The sequence below is a fragment of the Sminthopsis crassicaudata genome, chromosome 4 (assembly GCF_048593235.1).
Source record: "Sminthopsis crassicaudata isolate SCR6 chromosome 4, ASM4859323v1, whole genome shotgun sequence".
NCBI classification, from domain to species: Eukaryota; Metazoa; Chordata; class Mammalia; order Dasyuromorphia; family Dasyuridae; genus Sminthopsis; species Sminthopsis crassicaudata.
The window spans coordinates 227,745,807-227,760,379 of NC_133620.1; the positions used below are offsets into that span (position 1 = coordinate 227,745,807).

General features: G+C 33.2%; 1 protein-coding gene across 1 annotated transcript in view; it reads right to left on the reverse strand.

Annotated features, from left to right (window-relative positions):
• Nucleotides 1-14,573, reverse strand: part of CYB5R4 (cytochrome b5 reductase 4) — a 93,073-nt gene that overhangs the window by 68,471 nt on the left and 10,029 nt on the right. The window contains exons 3-4 of the mRNA XM_074310388.1: nt 2,870-2,970; nt 150-234 (exon numbers count right to left, since the gene is read on the reverse strand). Coding sequence (XP_074166489.1) covers nt 150-234; nt 2,870-2,970 — 186 coding nt within the window. The remainder of the gene's footprint in view (nt 1-149; nt 235-2,869; nt 2,971-14,573) is intronic.

The following is a 14,573-nucleotide window of genomic DNA, read 5'->3' on the forward strand; positions in this document are numbered from 1 at the left end:
ATTTTTCACCCTAAGTTAGTAAAAGTAAAAAAAAAAAAAAAAAAAGATATCACTGTTACTTTGGTAGTAAAAGTGAAAATAAAAATAAAGATTTTTTTTTGTAGGGCACTTCAATTCCAAAACTTCAACGAATATTTAACACCACATACCTTTAGCAACAACAACAGGCTTGACAGCCATTCTTCCGACAAGACATTCCTTCAGCATAGATTCATAATTGACCCAACGATGTACCTGAAGAGGGAAAGAATCAATACAAATAAAACATAAGAATCCATTTTAAGTGAGAGTACTGTCTAATATAGCCAAGCAACTAAGAATTTCCACCAAATAATTTAAACACTAATTCTATTAAAGAGAATGAATGGAGGGGAACAAAAGATGAGTAAAAAGACAAAAGATTTTTATTTGCGAATAATATTTTTCTAGAATAGCACTGAAAATAATATTTTATGCATACTTAAAATTTTATAACAGCCAAGCATATAAATTTAGCCTTCTGAATTATATATATATATTTTTTTAAAGATCAAGTCCAACCACTTTACAGTTCTCCATAAATGAATCTATACATTCCAGAACAGGAAACAAATTTGATGTGGATATAGATTTCGTTACCAAAACAAAATATAAGAAAACTATTTCCTAGGATTAAAGTAAAACTTTAATAGAATTGATTAATCAATTAAAGGCTTCCTTTCACTAAAGATGAAATGGAGATCTATGAAACTTAACAAAATACCTTTTTTCTAGTTTTCTCAAAGACTATCTCCAAGAAAATTCTAATCAGCACATGTATGTGTGACGTGCAATTATCTACTTTAACCATCATGATGATAAAACTGGGCATAATTTTTGATGAGATAAAATTAAAAGTTCATAAAGATGAAAAAATTAGAGGTTTAAGAGCTAAGAATACTAAGGTAGTGTTAAAATTAGAAAGAATTAAAAAACTAACACGCAGATTTGAAATCTACAACATAGATAACAACAACAAAGCAATTACTCATCTTTAACACTTAAATAAATGACCCAATATTACAACAACTGTTTACTCAAGATTATCTGTTCTGGACTATATAATTAGCAATTAAGGTGATCTCTGTGATGAGTTTTGCTTTTATCTTTGTTTGTTTTCATCCTAAGGACTGGCCTTTAGTTCTCTTAAAGATGGTTACATGTCAACCTATGTTTTGATTACTAATTTTATAAACTGAGTACTATCAAACTGTAAAATCCAAAGAGTTACTTATACATTACCCTAAAGTTCTGAAGTGATTTAAAGAAGCAAAGAGCTTCATACAGGTATAAGAATATAGAAAAGTATGATGATGATGATGATGAATGAAATTGATGAATAATTTAAACCTTAATAGCCTTTTAGTCAAGTAGAAAACAGTAGCCTGGCAAAGGAAGATATGATTTGAATTGTAGTGATTACATTATTATAATAGCAATTGCAAAACAACTAGATTGAGCTTCCTCAATCTAGTAGGGTTCAAAGATACAAACATCTTATAGTGTTAGGGTATAAGACTATTTTGTTGTGCTTTAGCATTTCTGGATTATTCTATAACACTCTATCTGTAGAAAATATGAGCAATATGTCCTCTTTTTTTTTCCTTTTCTTTTTTTTGCTGAGGCAATTGGGGTTAAGTGACTTATCCAGGATTACACAGATAGGAAGTGTTAAGTGTCTGAGGCCAGATTTGAACTGAGATCCTCCTGACTTCAGGAGCCATGTCTTAAAAGTGTACAGTAAGAGGCTCAAAGAAACAAAGTAAGCTATCCATACAAATCCTTCAAATTCTCAGCAATGTTTCCCCAAACCTCTTACTTGGTTGCCTCCCTAGCTATCAACAAGTCAAATGTCACCTGGAAACATTCCTAATAAGTCCATAAGAGTTTTTCTCAAGAGAATGGAATCAAGATTAATGTGCAGCTGTGGTTTCTCTTCAGTCTAAGAAGGATATTAATAATTCCCGGACCCAGGATTTGTCGGAGATCAAAAGGGGTCCTGCCAGCCAGTCAATAAACAACATCCTCTAGCTGTAATGAAATTTTTAAATGAAAAATAATCTCAGTTATCCAAATATATAACAAACTAAAAAACAAAAAGGGGTAAAACCAGAAAATTCTATCCCCAAAGTAATTATAAAGATTTCTCTCTCTAAATTTAAATGTTTTTCTAAAAATGGTCAAAGTCAACAAAATGTCACTAAAGATCAACCACTACCAAACAGTAATTAGGTTAATTACATAAAGCCAGGATATATTTGGTTGACTGGCCCCAAAGAAACAAGCAAAATATAAATCCTAATTATAATAGCAAAAGAAAATAATGGAGGAAAAGTAGATAAACTAAAAACAAAAACAAAACAAAACAAAAAAAAAATGCAAAATCCTTTAAAAATCAATTCAGCTATCTCTTTTCAGCTATTAAGAAAGCACTGTAACAAAGATTAATCACTACTACCACAAAAGTTAAGGTAAGAAAAGCAACTTTCCATAAAAAATGTGTTTTCTTCCAAAAACTGGACCACAGAATTTAATAGTAGAAGGGAAGATAGGGAATCATTAAGTTTCAAAAAGCCATTTCATCATACTGATATTAACTGACCTCAAGACCTTAAAATAGCCTGATTTGTTTTTCAATGCATACACCTCTCCCAGGGTTATTCTTTGCTCTCTATATGGACTAGTCAAAATAGTTTACAAAAGAGTATTTTAATTATTTTTTGAGGTATTCAGACAGAATTCTATTTCTCTCAAAAATACTTTTAAATTTTCTACTATGTATTCAGCCTCACTGACTCCAAATTTAAGAGTCCTCTTCAATCACAATATTCCATTACTTTTAGTATCTTACCTGATCAAAAAGGTCTGTGCCATCTGAGCCTGCTGCTCTCATCAGTTCATCCTCTCCACCTGGGTGATATTCCATATATGGACTAACATTATAAACAAGTCCTGCATTAAACAAAAAGAAATAATATCATAAATCAACTGCTTTAAAAGATAATAAGATAAGGTATTTTGAAAATACAGAATTTATCATCTTAATAAATTTAAGAGGATATTTGATGAAAAATGTCTACTTCTAGTTTTTTAATAAGTATATTGATTCCAATATTTGAAAGACATTTGAAAGAGAAATGAACAATGAGCAATATAGTACATTACTACTCACTCTTCATCTTTTGCCATCTTGCTAAGGATAGTAATAAGAACTAAACTCTCTTCCTTAAGTTTATGACAGTACTGCAGCTACAAGGTTCTGTCCTCAGTCTTCTTTCCTTCTCTCTCTACACTCTCACTAATTTCACAGCTAAAATTGTGGAAGCTGTGAAGTTAATGATGACTCTTATCTATAGGTCCAGTCCTAGTATCTCCTGTGAAATGTAGCATCATATCACCAATTTCTATTGGATATTTCAAATTGGATATTAACTCAATATGGCCAAAACTTATCTCATTAGTTTTCTCTCCAAATCCTATCATCTTCCAAATTTCTCTTTTCCTATGTAACCTTGACATTACCTTTGATTTCTTACTCTCCTTTAATGTATATATTCAATCAGTAGCTAAACTTCAGTTTCTACCTCCAAAACATCTCTTAAATCCATCCATTTTTTTCTACCCAGACACTTTATACTTCAGGTCTTCAAAATCTCTTGCCTAGATTATTGCACTATCTTCCTAATTGGTTTTCCTGTCTCAGGTCTTCAGATCAATTTTCTTTATGTTGTATATAAGTATTTATGTATTCTTTTTCTTCCTCATCAGAAGCAAGCTCCTTGTGAGAAGTGATTGATTCTTTGTACTTGTATTCTGAGACTAACAAGATGCCTAGGCACAAAATAGATGCTTAATTTGTATTAATTAATAAATATAATTAAATTATTGATTTCATTGGTATTACAAGATATACTAATAGTGCAATGGGGAAAATGAGTTATTTCCCAAAACAGTGTGAAACCCTTCTCTCAGAGAGGAAGAACAAAGTCCTTCAGCACATCACCAGCATTAAGCAAGAAGTTTACCTCATACCACTACCTCTTCCTTTCCAGGAAAATTTCATTGAATTTGATTATCTATATTCAAACTGTTTATTTCTCCTCAAAGAGAAATAAACTAACTCACTGCCATGTAATCATAACAAAGAAACTTGGCCCTGGGACAAAGTTTAAAAAAAAAAAATCTTTCTTTCTCTCCTCTTTAGGATGAGAAGGGGGAACTCTGAGTCTCCTAATTAAACCTAACCTATGTTGATGTACAGCATTGTATACATTGTCAAATGTGATGATTGTTATATGGTTAATTTTGTTAAAATTGTTTTACTTGATTATGAGGGAAGGCTTGGAGTTTCATGATTTGGACATGATTTGTCACTCAAAATATGTAATGAATCTTCCCACAGCCTTTTGGGTTAATCACAATTTTGATCCTTTTTGATTGTTCCATGCTATCTTCAACATGGACCTCTTTCCTGTATACTGGATTTAGTCCAATTGTTCTTTCTATTTTAGTTTTCTTTACTGCTCCTGGCTCTTCACAAGTTATTTCTGTAGGCATATTACATATTACTGTTTTTCATGTTCTAGTTAGTCAAGCCAAACTGATCTCCATTCCTCAAATGTGATATTCCACCTCTGATTCTTGTGTCTTTGAACAGGTTAGATGGCTCTCCAGATCTAAAATATACTTTCTTCTCAAATCCAACTCTTAGTATCCCTCAAAAGTTCAATTCAAATGCTACTTTCCACCTAAGTCTTTCCCAATTCCCATCCCAGCTGCTAATTCTTTCCTCAATCATTGTCTTGTATTTGTTTTGTAATTATGAATTTCCTTATTATTGTATATGCTATTTTCCTTAATAGAAGGTAAACTCCCGTGAAGGTAAGGCTGTTTTGTTTTTTCGTATCCTAAGATTTTAAAGAAGAAGTTAGTATAAAGTATGTGCTTGGCTTTGCTGCTTGATTATTATTCACTTGTTCAGGCTAAGAAGCTACATTGTTAAGAGACTAAATATAAACAACAGTTCCAACTGTTCCATTAAGAAACATAATGTTATATAAAACAAGCAAGGAGAATGGAAGGAAATAAACAATTAAAGGGTATACTACATACCAAGCACTATGCTAGGTGCTTTACAAATGTAATCTCATTACACAACTTTGGGAGGAACATGCTATAATTATTCTTATTTTACAGTTAAGAAAATTGAGATGAACAGGGGTTAAGAACTTATCTAGGGTCATAGAACTAGTAAGTGTCTAAGGCTGGATCTGAACTTAATTCTTCCTGTTTCCAGGCCCAGTTTTCAATCCACTGTGCCACTTCAGTGTCAGAAAATGCAACTGAAATGACAGTAAGAGAAACATGAGAGTTCATAGGTCAGTCATGCTTTAACATGACTAGTCATCTTATCCCTTACTTTTCTATCTTCCCCTATTGCACCTACTTTGTCTCCCTCATTCCTTTCTAACTACCTTTTGGGTGTTGTCTTCCCTTATTAGAATGCTCAACTCAAGGCTAAGTAAATTTTGCCAAAAATTAAACAATCCGAATGAATTGATCAGCACCATTAAAACAGAACCATATGTCTATGTGAGATACATTTCAAAGGACTATATGTGTCCTTTATCTGATATAAAGATAAGAGCAAAATGTTTTAAAGCTTTTTAAATGATATATTATAGTTAATTCACTGTCCACATTGCAAATAATGTGACCATTTTGCCATCTTGTGTTCAGCAAAAGAATTACATAATATTTTAAAGAATTTTAACCTCTAGACTCAAATAAAATGTACATTGAAATTGCACTAACTCTGAATTAACTATGAAAGAGGGAATAAGGGAATCAAATTAACTTATCATAATGTCTGAATTATAGAATGTTTTCAAAATAAATGCAGCTTTACTAGTATTTTAAAATACAATTAATAGTAAGTAAAGTAACAAAATACTGTTTAGTAGAGATCTATGGAAGACATGCTTCATTTTAATTCAATCTCATATATTCATTTTAGTGTTTACTATATTCCAAGTATTCTACAAGCAACTATTGAGTTTATTTTAAAAATCCATTATCATTCTGTTTGTGTACGTTACAGTAGAAATTTCAAGACTGAATCAGGTTTGAACTTCAATATCAAGACTTACTATGTGAAAATGAGTCTCAGTCTCAGTTTGCTCATCTCTAAAATGGGAATAATATAATAGCAAACATACAAATATTTCTGAGATTTGCAAAGAACTTCACACACAACTCTTGTGAAACAGGTGCTATTATTTCCTCCTTTACAATGACATAGGTAAGTGACTTGCCTGAGGTCACACAGCTAAAAAGTATAAAAGTCAGGATCTAAACTTGGGTTTTCCTGACTTCAAAATCAACATTCTGTCTACTATACCACCTAGCTATCATGTATTACCTGGCTCAGGATTTCAGTGAGTATGGCACTTTGTAAATCTTAAAGAGTGTTTCATAACTCTTAGTTCAGCTTTAAACTATTAAAGTTCTAAATGAATTAAGACCTTTGGAACACCCTCTTAAAAAGTGAGTTATCATTGCTTTCACTTAGTTTAACATATGGTAAAGGAAGGGAAGAGAGAATTAATCACAGGTTTCTCTTCTCCACAGATGGACGATTGTATAATGTCTAAGATACAAATCCAAAGAGAACAGCTTTTAGCTAAAAGTCTTACCTCTTAGTGATGTTGAACTGTGACTTTTATTGACCCATTTTTAATTAATCTTCACTGTTATATGTTATTGTTACAAATTCACTTATTTGATTTTTTTCTTTTAAAAATTATTTTAAAAGAGGAACAGGAAGCAGCAATATCACAACAAAACCACTTTTCCTCTTGTGTAATTCTTGTCAGTACCCCTTACAAACAAAAGCCTATCTCACAAGTTGTGAATACCAATACAGCATTTGGAATATTACTACTTGTGCAGTAATGAAAAAAGCTTCAGATGAAGTCAAGACCCTAGTTCCAATCTTGGCTTTGCTGCTTTCGGGTGATCTTAGGCAAGCCAATCAGCCCTTTAGGGGGGGCTTCAGTTTCTTTATCAGTAGGATTAGTTTATTGGATAAGATGACCTTTATGATCCCTTTCTAGCTCTAAATCTATAATCCTATGAACATGAAGGAAATAGGAAAACCACAAAGAGTAAGAGTCTAATGAATATTGAATAAGCATAAGAAGTTTCACGAAGTTTTTTGAACACCAGCAGCTAACAGAATATTTTCAAACTCTCAAATATTTCAACAAGGTGAAGAAGAATCCATCAAAGGGAACTTTTGAAGTAATAGGGCACTGACAGCTAAAAGCTGTTAACAGGCATGTGGTGCTAGTTAATTGGACAAATCTGAGCAGAAAGATCAGCTTCTTTGCCTCAGCAGAAGCTTTTTCTTGATTGTAAATTTAATTTCCCTATTTGTCCCTTTGTCCAATTCTCTACTGAATGCTCAAACACCTGCCCAGAAACCATATCCACTGATATTCATATTGACTGATTATACCAAAAATCCTTTAATGTAATTTTTCTCTGAACTCAGTGACTTGGACCCAAAGCCAACTCAAACTTACATCTAAACTCAAATTTATCACTTACAAGAAAATAATTATTCTTTGCACATGACTGACAAATTGACCTTCCTCTCCTCAACTGAGCTAAATTCAGGGTAGAACGGAAGCTCATAAATGAATTCCCCTATTATGGAGAACTGTAATGGTTTTTTTCACCTCAGTCCAGAAGAATGAGTAAAACAACAATGAGTCATATAATCCCAAATCCACAAAAGTATGTAGTTGTCCTTTTTCTCTCCCTGAGGATCTTTCTGTATATTATTACTAAGAATTAAAAATCCCCTCATCGTTTGGAAATTAAATGCAAAAAATTCCACCTTCTAATATTTCTTTGACATCAAATAGTAAGCATTTAATAAATACTTTTAAAGTGACTTTATAAAAGATCTAGCTTTTAAAAGTAAATTCCTTCTATGTCCAAGATTTCTGATTCTTTTATTATACAACCTTCTTGCAAAAGCAACTATGATCAAGATACAGTCAAGCTGGCATAAAAATACCAGTCAATGCCAAAGTGTTAACTTACAAACAACCTGATGCATAAAAATTATATAGGATATCTCCAAAGTTTTTAGTGCAGTTTAAGTTTGAATAAGCTATACTAATATTTGTGGGATACCTCATATAAATAGGTGTGTTATACTTATACTGTGATGTCTTCAGTATGGGGAATTCTTATCCAGTTAAGTCAGTAAGCACTAATTAGGTATTTATTAAGTAACAGGCACTGTACTAAGCTTGGGGATACAAAGAAAGCAAAAAACAAAGTCCTTGCCTTCAAGGAAATTAAATTCTAGTAATGGTGACAACATTTAAACAACTAAGTAAATACAAGATATATATGAGAGAATTAGTATCTAGGTCACCAGAAAAAGTCCCCTGAAATAGATGGTATTTGAACTGAGTATTAAGTTTAGAGAAACTAAAGGCAGCAGGAATGGAAGGCAGCAGAACATTTCAGCAGTGGGGAAAAGCTAGTGCAAAGACAAATGAGAAATGGAAGAAGTCATGTTTGAGGAACAAATAAGTAAGTGATACTGGTATGGAAAATTTGTAAAGGAGAGTTAGTATAAGAGGTCTGAAAGGTAGGAAAGGGACAAGTTAAGTTGTAAAGGACTTTAAATATTTAAAAGAGTAGTTTATAATATGACCCTAAATGTAATAAGGATCCACCGGAGCTCAGGAAGAGTAATTAGAAGAAGGGGTCAATGGTTAATATGGTCAGACTTAATTTAAACTTTAGAAAAATTAGCTTGTTATAAAAAAGGAGGGTTAATTGGAGTGGAAAGAGCTTTGAGGCATGGAAACCAAGCAAAAGACTATTGCTATTCTTTGGGCAAGAGGTGATGAGTGTTTGCAGCACTGTGATGGTTTTGTGTGTCTAGATAAAGGAACACATCCAAGAAATGTTCTGAACAGAAAAACTACAAGATCTGACACCAGGCTGGATAAGTGAAATGAACGAGAAGTCAAGAATGAGATTTCAAGCCTTCGGCAGTTAACACAGAAGCCTGGGAAGTTACGAAGAGGGAAGAAAATGGATAAAAATTAAGTTCTATTTTTAACATGTAAAGTTGGGAGATCTATGGGACAGCCAATTCAGGATGTACAAAAAACAGTTGATAATACAGGACTGGTGCTCAGAAGAGAGAGCAGGGCTGGAAACAGATCAGAAACAATCAATATAGAGATAACTGAATCAAAGACAGTTATTGAGAATATCAAGCAAGAAAATAAAGAGTAAAAGAGGACACACCCAAGTTATTAAATATGACCTGGATGAAGAAGCAGCAAAAACTATTGAGGAGGAAAAGGAGATGGGAGAAAAGGAAGGAAAATAGTCATACAAACTAAAAAGAGTATCCAAAAAGAGATGATCTTTATCAGAACTTCTTATCCTTTTTTTCTACTTGTGATGCCTTTTTGCCCAAGAAATTTTTACATGACCCTAAATATATAAGTATATAAAATTGATATGCATATCAAATATTTACTGATAAATCATAATTTTACAACCCCCACTTTAAGCTGTGAGACTCCATATAGTGTCACAAAACACAATTTAAATGTGTTTAAGAATCTAGGATCTATAGTACAAATAGTATAAGTCAAAAAGGATCAGCAACTGATAAAAGGCCATTACACTAGGAAATTAATATCATTATATAAAATAAAGTTTAACATAAAACATAAAATTATAATTAATACTAAGATTGATTAATTAAATTATTGTTTTACATAATCAATATAATAATGAATCATTTAATTAATTAGACTTTTGGAGAGGGCAGTTTCAGTTGAATGATGGAGTCAAAATCCAGACAGCAAAAGAATCAGAAGTATCTAATAGCTTTTATAAAGAGTCTAGTCATGAAGAAGAAAGATATGATAAGACTATAGGCTCAAGAGAGGGCTTTTGAGGGTTTTTTTAAGGATTAATAAGATTTAAGATTTTTAAGAAGCAAGGAAAATACTAACACATATAGGAGGAAGGAGGGAGAGGGGGAAAAGAGAGAGAGGGAGAGAAGTAGAGAGAAGAGAGACAGAGATAGAGACAGAGGCAGAGAGAACAATCTGCTAGAGAAGCAAACTGCATCCAGAGAAGGGACTGGCTTTGCTACAGAAAAGGGCCACCAATTCATCCGAGACCAGAATAAAGATATGATTTAAAAAAGAAAGGAGGAAAGTTGGTACCCAGCAGATGGCCTCAGTTCCTTCCGTAAGACCTGGCATAAGGTCTTGTCTAAGAAGGTAGGGTGCCACAAGAGGCCTAAACAGAAACAAAAAGGTTCACAGAAGCTACTATGGAGAGTGGAGAACTGAATTAATTATGAGAAGATGGAATTTTGCCTTGGTGCACTTAGGGTTCAGTTGAGTACAAGTAACAATTAATAATGGACCCAATTAAAAGTTTTGTGATTTCTCTCTATGTGGGCAGGAGTGAAGGAGGCTGATGGCAGAAATAATAGAGGCTCGGGACTTGGCGAGTTATGATAGATCAAGGAGGCAAAAAAGTCAGGTGAGGGGAATAGGGTAGAGGTGAGTCTGCTCCCCAATGGGCTAGGAAGAGAGGAAAGTGCAACCAGTGCAGGGGAGATGGCTGAGGAAAAGCTGGGGGACAGAGTGTAAAACAGGACAAAATGTAAGATTATGATGAGAAAAAAGAATTTCAGAGTTTAAGAACAAGGAAGTAGAACATTATCAATGATCAAGAGATAAAAACACAGTACAATATAGTATAATGACACTTGTCCTGGTGCTACCCCCTGAGGACCATCAAGCCTTAACATCTGCACTGTAACTGAATTGACTTAATTGTGATCTTTTCCAAACAGAATTTAAGTTTCTGAACAGCTGCGACTTCCTCAATTTACTATATGTATACCAAGTCCTTCATACAGTCACTGCTCTGTACTGTATTCAGAGTTCCATAAATCTTTTTCCCATCCCAAACTTAATTATTTCCAGTTTCTATGGCATAACTATTATCTTTAAGGACAGACATTACTTCATTCTGCTGACTTTCTTCTCCCTTACTTCTTCAATAAGACATCAAATTCAATTGACTCTATCTTCAGCACCTCTTCTCATATAATCTCTTCCTCTCTTGATATTGAAAATCTCAAGAAATATAGTAGATGCTTAATAAATGTTTAATGAATTATGTTGCTATTACAAATTATTTCTCAGATGGACAGAACCAATGACAGCTTTAAACTTAAGAGAAAACTTAAAAGTTCTCTAAAGTATTAGATAACATCACAACTTTAAATTCCAGAAGAGCAATAACACATTATCTATTGGAAATCTGAATCAGGAAGCCTGCTTCCCTAATTGACTGATTCTCCTAAATCCAAGAAGAAAAAATCTGGTCAAGGTGATTTATCACCTATAAATGCAAAATAACAATCTAAAGGATGAGCCTTGGAAAATTTCAATTGAAGGCTGAAACTATTTGATTTTTGTATTCTCAGCCTCTAGTATTAGTGCTAGCAGCATAGATAATTAATAAAAAGCTTGAAGGTTTGCTTGGATCTCTAAGCAAGCTAACATTATTAAATAACCAGACCTTCTGGTTTATCTTGATCCTTATTTTAAATCAAAATAAAAGAGATCATTTTCCTTTCTCTATCCCTTAAACTTGCATATACCCTCAATAATATTTAACCCACACATACTTAAAATAACATATACATCAGAATATAAAGGGTTAAATGAAACTATTTCTACAATGAGATACCTTGCAAAGTCTATGCAGTACTTTTCTCATATCATAATGTGGCTTTCTATTTAATTAGATATCCACTGAAAGTAATCTTGACTGCTCTAGCCTTGGACAGTTTAATCCAATCGATTACCAAGGACCCTTCAAATTCTGGCAAAGTTATCAAGAAAACAATTCAAGTAGATTTCAAGTAAAGACGGACATAGCTTTATTAAGTTCAATTCTTTTTATAGGAAACATTCTTCTTTTGGGATAAGAATTACTTACTATTTGACAAAAACTGCTGGGAAAATTGGAAACTAGTATGGCAGAAAGTAGACATAGACCTATTCCTAACACTGTATACCAAGATAATGATCTAAACATAAAGAATGATATTATAAACAAATTAGAACAAATAGGATAGTTTACCTCTCAGACCTGTGGAACAGGAAAGAATTTGTGACCAAAGAAGCACTAGAGGTCATTATTGATTACAAAATAGATAATTTTGATTATTATTATTAAGTTAAAAAGTTTTTATACAAACAAAACTAATGCAGACAAAATTAGAAGGGAAGCAATAAACTGGGAAAACATTTTTACAGCCAAAGGATCTGATAAAGGACTCATTTCCAAAATATATAGAGAACTGACTCTAATTTATAATAGTTGAAGCCATTCTCCAGTTAATAAATGGTCAAAGGATATGAACAGAAAATTTTCAGATGAAGAAATTGAAACTATTTGTAGCCACATGAAAAGGTGCTCCAAATCACTACTGATCAGAGAAATGCAAATTAAGACAACTCTGAAATATTACTACATACCTGTCAGATTGGCTAAGATGACAGGCAAAGATAATGACGAATGTTGGAGGGGATATGGGAAAACAGGGACACTGATATATTGCTGGGGGAATTGTGAATGGATCCAACCATTCTGGAGAGTAGTTTGGAACTATGCTCAAAAAGTTATCAAACTGTGCACGTATTTCAACAAATTTAACATGTACTGGACTACCTGCCAGCTAGGGGAGGGGGTGGGAGGGAAAAGGGGAAAATTTGGAACAAAAGGTATGCAAGGGTCAGTGTTGGAAAAATTACCCATGCATGTTTTGCAAATAAAAAGCTTTAATAATAATAATATTAACTTATTCTTTCAGAAATTTTGGTCCATATCATATTATAGTCTAATACAGTGGTCCTCAAACTTTTTAAATAGGGGGTCAGTTCACTGTCCGTCAGACTGTTGGAGGGCCAGACTATAGTAAAAACAAAAACTCACACTGTCTCTGCCCCTCAGCTCATTTGCCATAACCCGGCGAGTCACATAAACGTCCTCAGCCGGCCGTAGTTTGAGAACCCCTAATCTAATGGGAGATTTTGAGCTTTGTCATCAGTAAAGACTGAAGATTTTAGAATAGTTCTTAACTTCAGAAATGCTTGAAAAAAATATGTGTGAATCAAAGGAATGACATAGTATGAGAAGACCTACCTCTGAAATTTAATTTTTATATAGTCTTGAGGTAATCATAACCACTCTTGGCCTACTTCTTCATTAGTAAAACTGAGGAGCTGGTTTAGATCTAAGGGCCTTAACAGTTTCAAATGCTATGATCTTAAATAGAAATTTCTACAGATGACAAGCTCTTTTATTCAACTGTATTTTCTATTATAATATAATCTTTGAAATTTTACAGATTTTGGAGTCTTCAATACCTTGAATCTCTTTCATTCTTTTTTTTTTAATTTTTAAAATTAATTTTATAATTATAACATTTTTTTGACAGTACATATGCATATTATTACAACATTATCCCTTGTACTCCCTTCTGTTCCGAATTTTCCCCTCCTTCCCCCCTAGATGGCAGGTATTCCCATACATATTAAATATGTTATAGTATATCCTAGATACAATACATATGTGCAGAACCGAATTTTTTTGCTGCTGTTGTTTGCAAAGGAAGAATTGGATTCAGAAGGTAAAAATAACCTGGGAAGAAAAAACAAAAAATGCAAACAGTTTACACACATTTCCCAGTGTTCCTTCTCTGGGTGTAGCTGATTCTGTCCATCACTGATCAACTGGAATTGGATTAGCTCTTCTCTATGTTGAAGATATCCACTTCCATCAGAATACATTCTCATACAGTATTGTTGTTGAAGTGTATAATGATCTCCTAGTTCTGCTCGTTTCACTCAGCATCAGTTGATGTAAGTCTCTCCATGCCTCTCTGTATTCATCTTGCTGGTCATTTCTTACAGAACAATAATATTCCATAACATTCATATGCCATAATTTACCCAACCATTCTCCAATCGATGGGCACCCATTCATTTTCCAGTTTCTAGCCACTACAAAAAAGGCTGCCACAAACATTTTGGCACATACAGGTCCCTTTCCCTTCTTTAGTATTTCCTTGGAATATAAGCCCAGTAGTAGCACTGCTGGATCAAAGGGTATATATAATTTGATAACTTTTTGGGCATAATTCCGGATTGCTCTCCAGAATGGTTGGATTCTTTCACAACTCCACCAACAATGTATCAGTGTCCCAGTTTTCCCACATCCCCTCCAACATTCATCATTATTTGTTCCTGTCATCTTAGCCAATCTGACAGGTGTGTAATGGTATCTCAGAGTTGTCTTAATTTGCATTTCTCTGATCAAAAGTGATTTGGAACACTCTTTCACATGAGTGGAAATAGTTTGAATTTCATCATCTGAAAATTGTCTGTTCATATCCTTTGACCATTTATCAA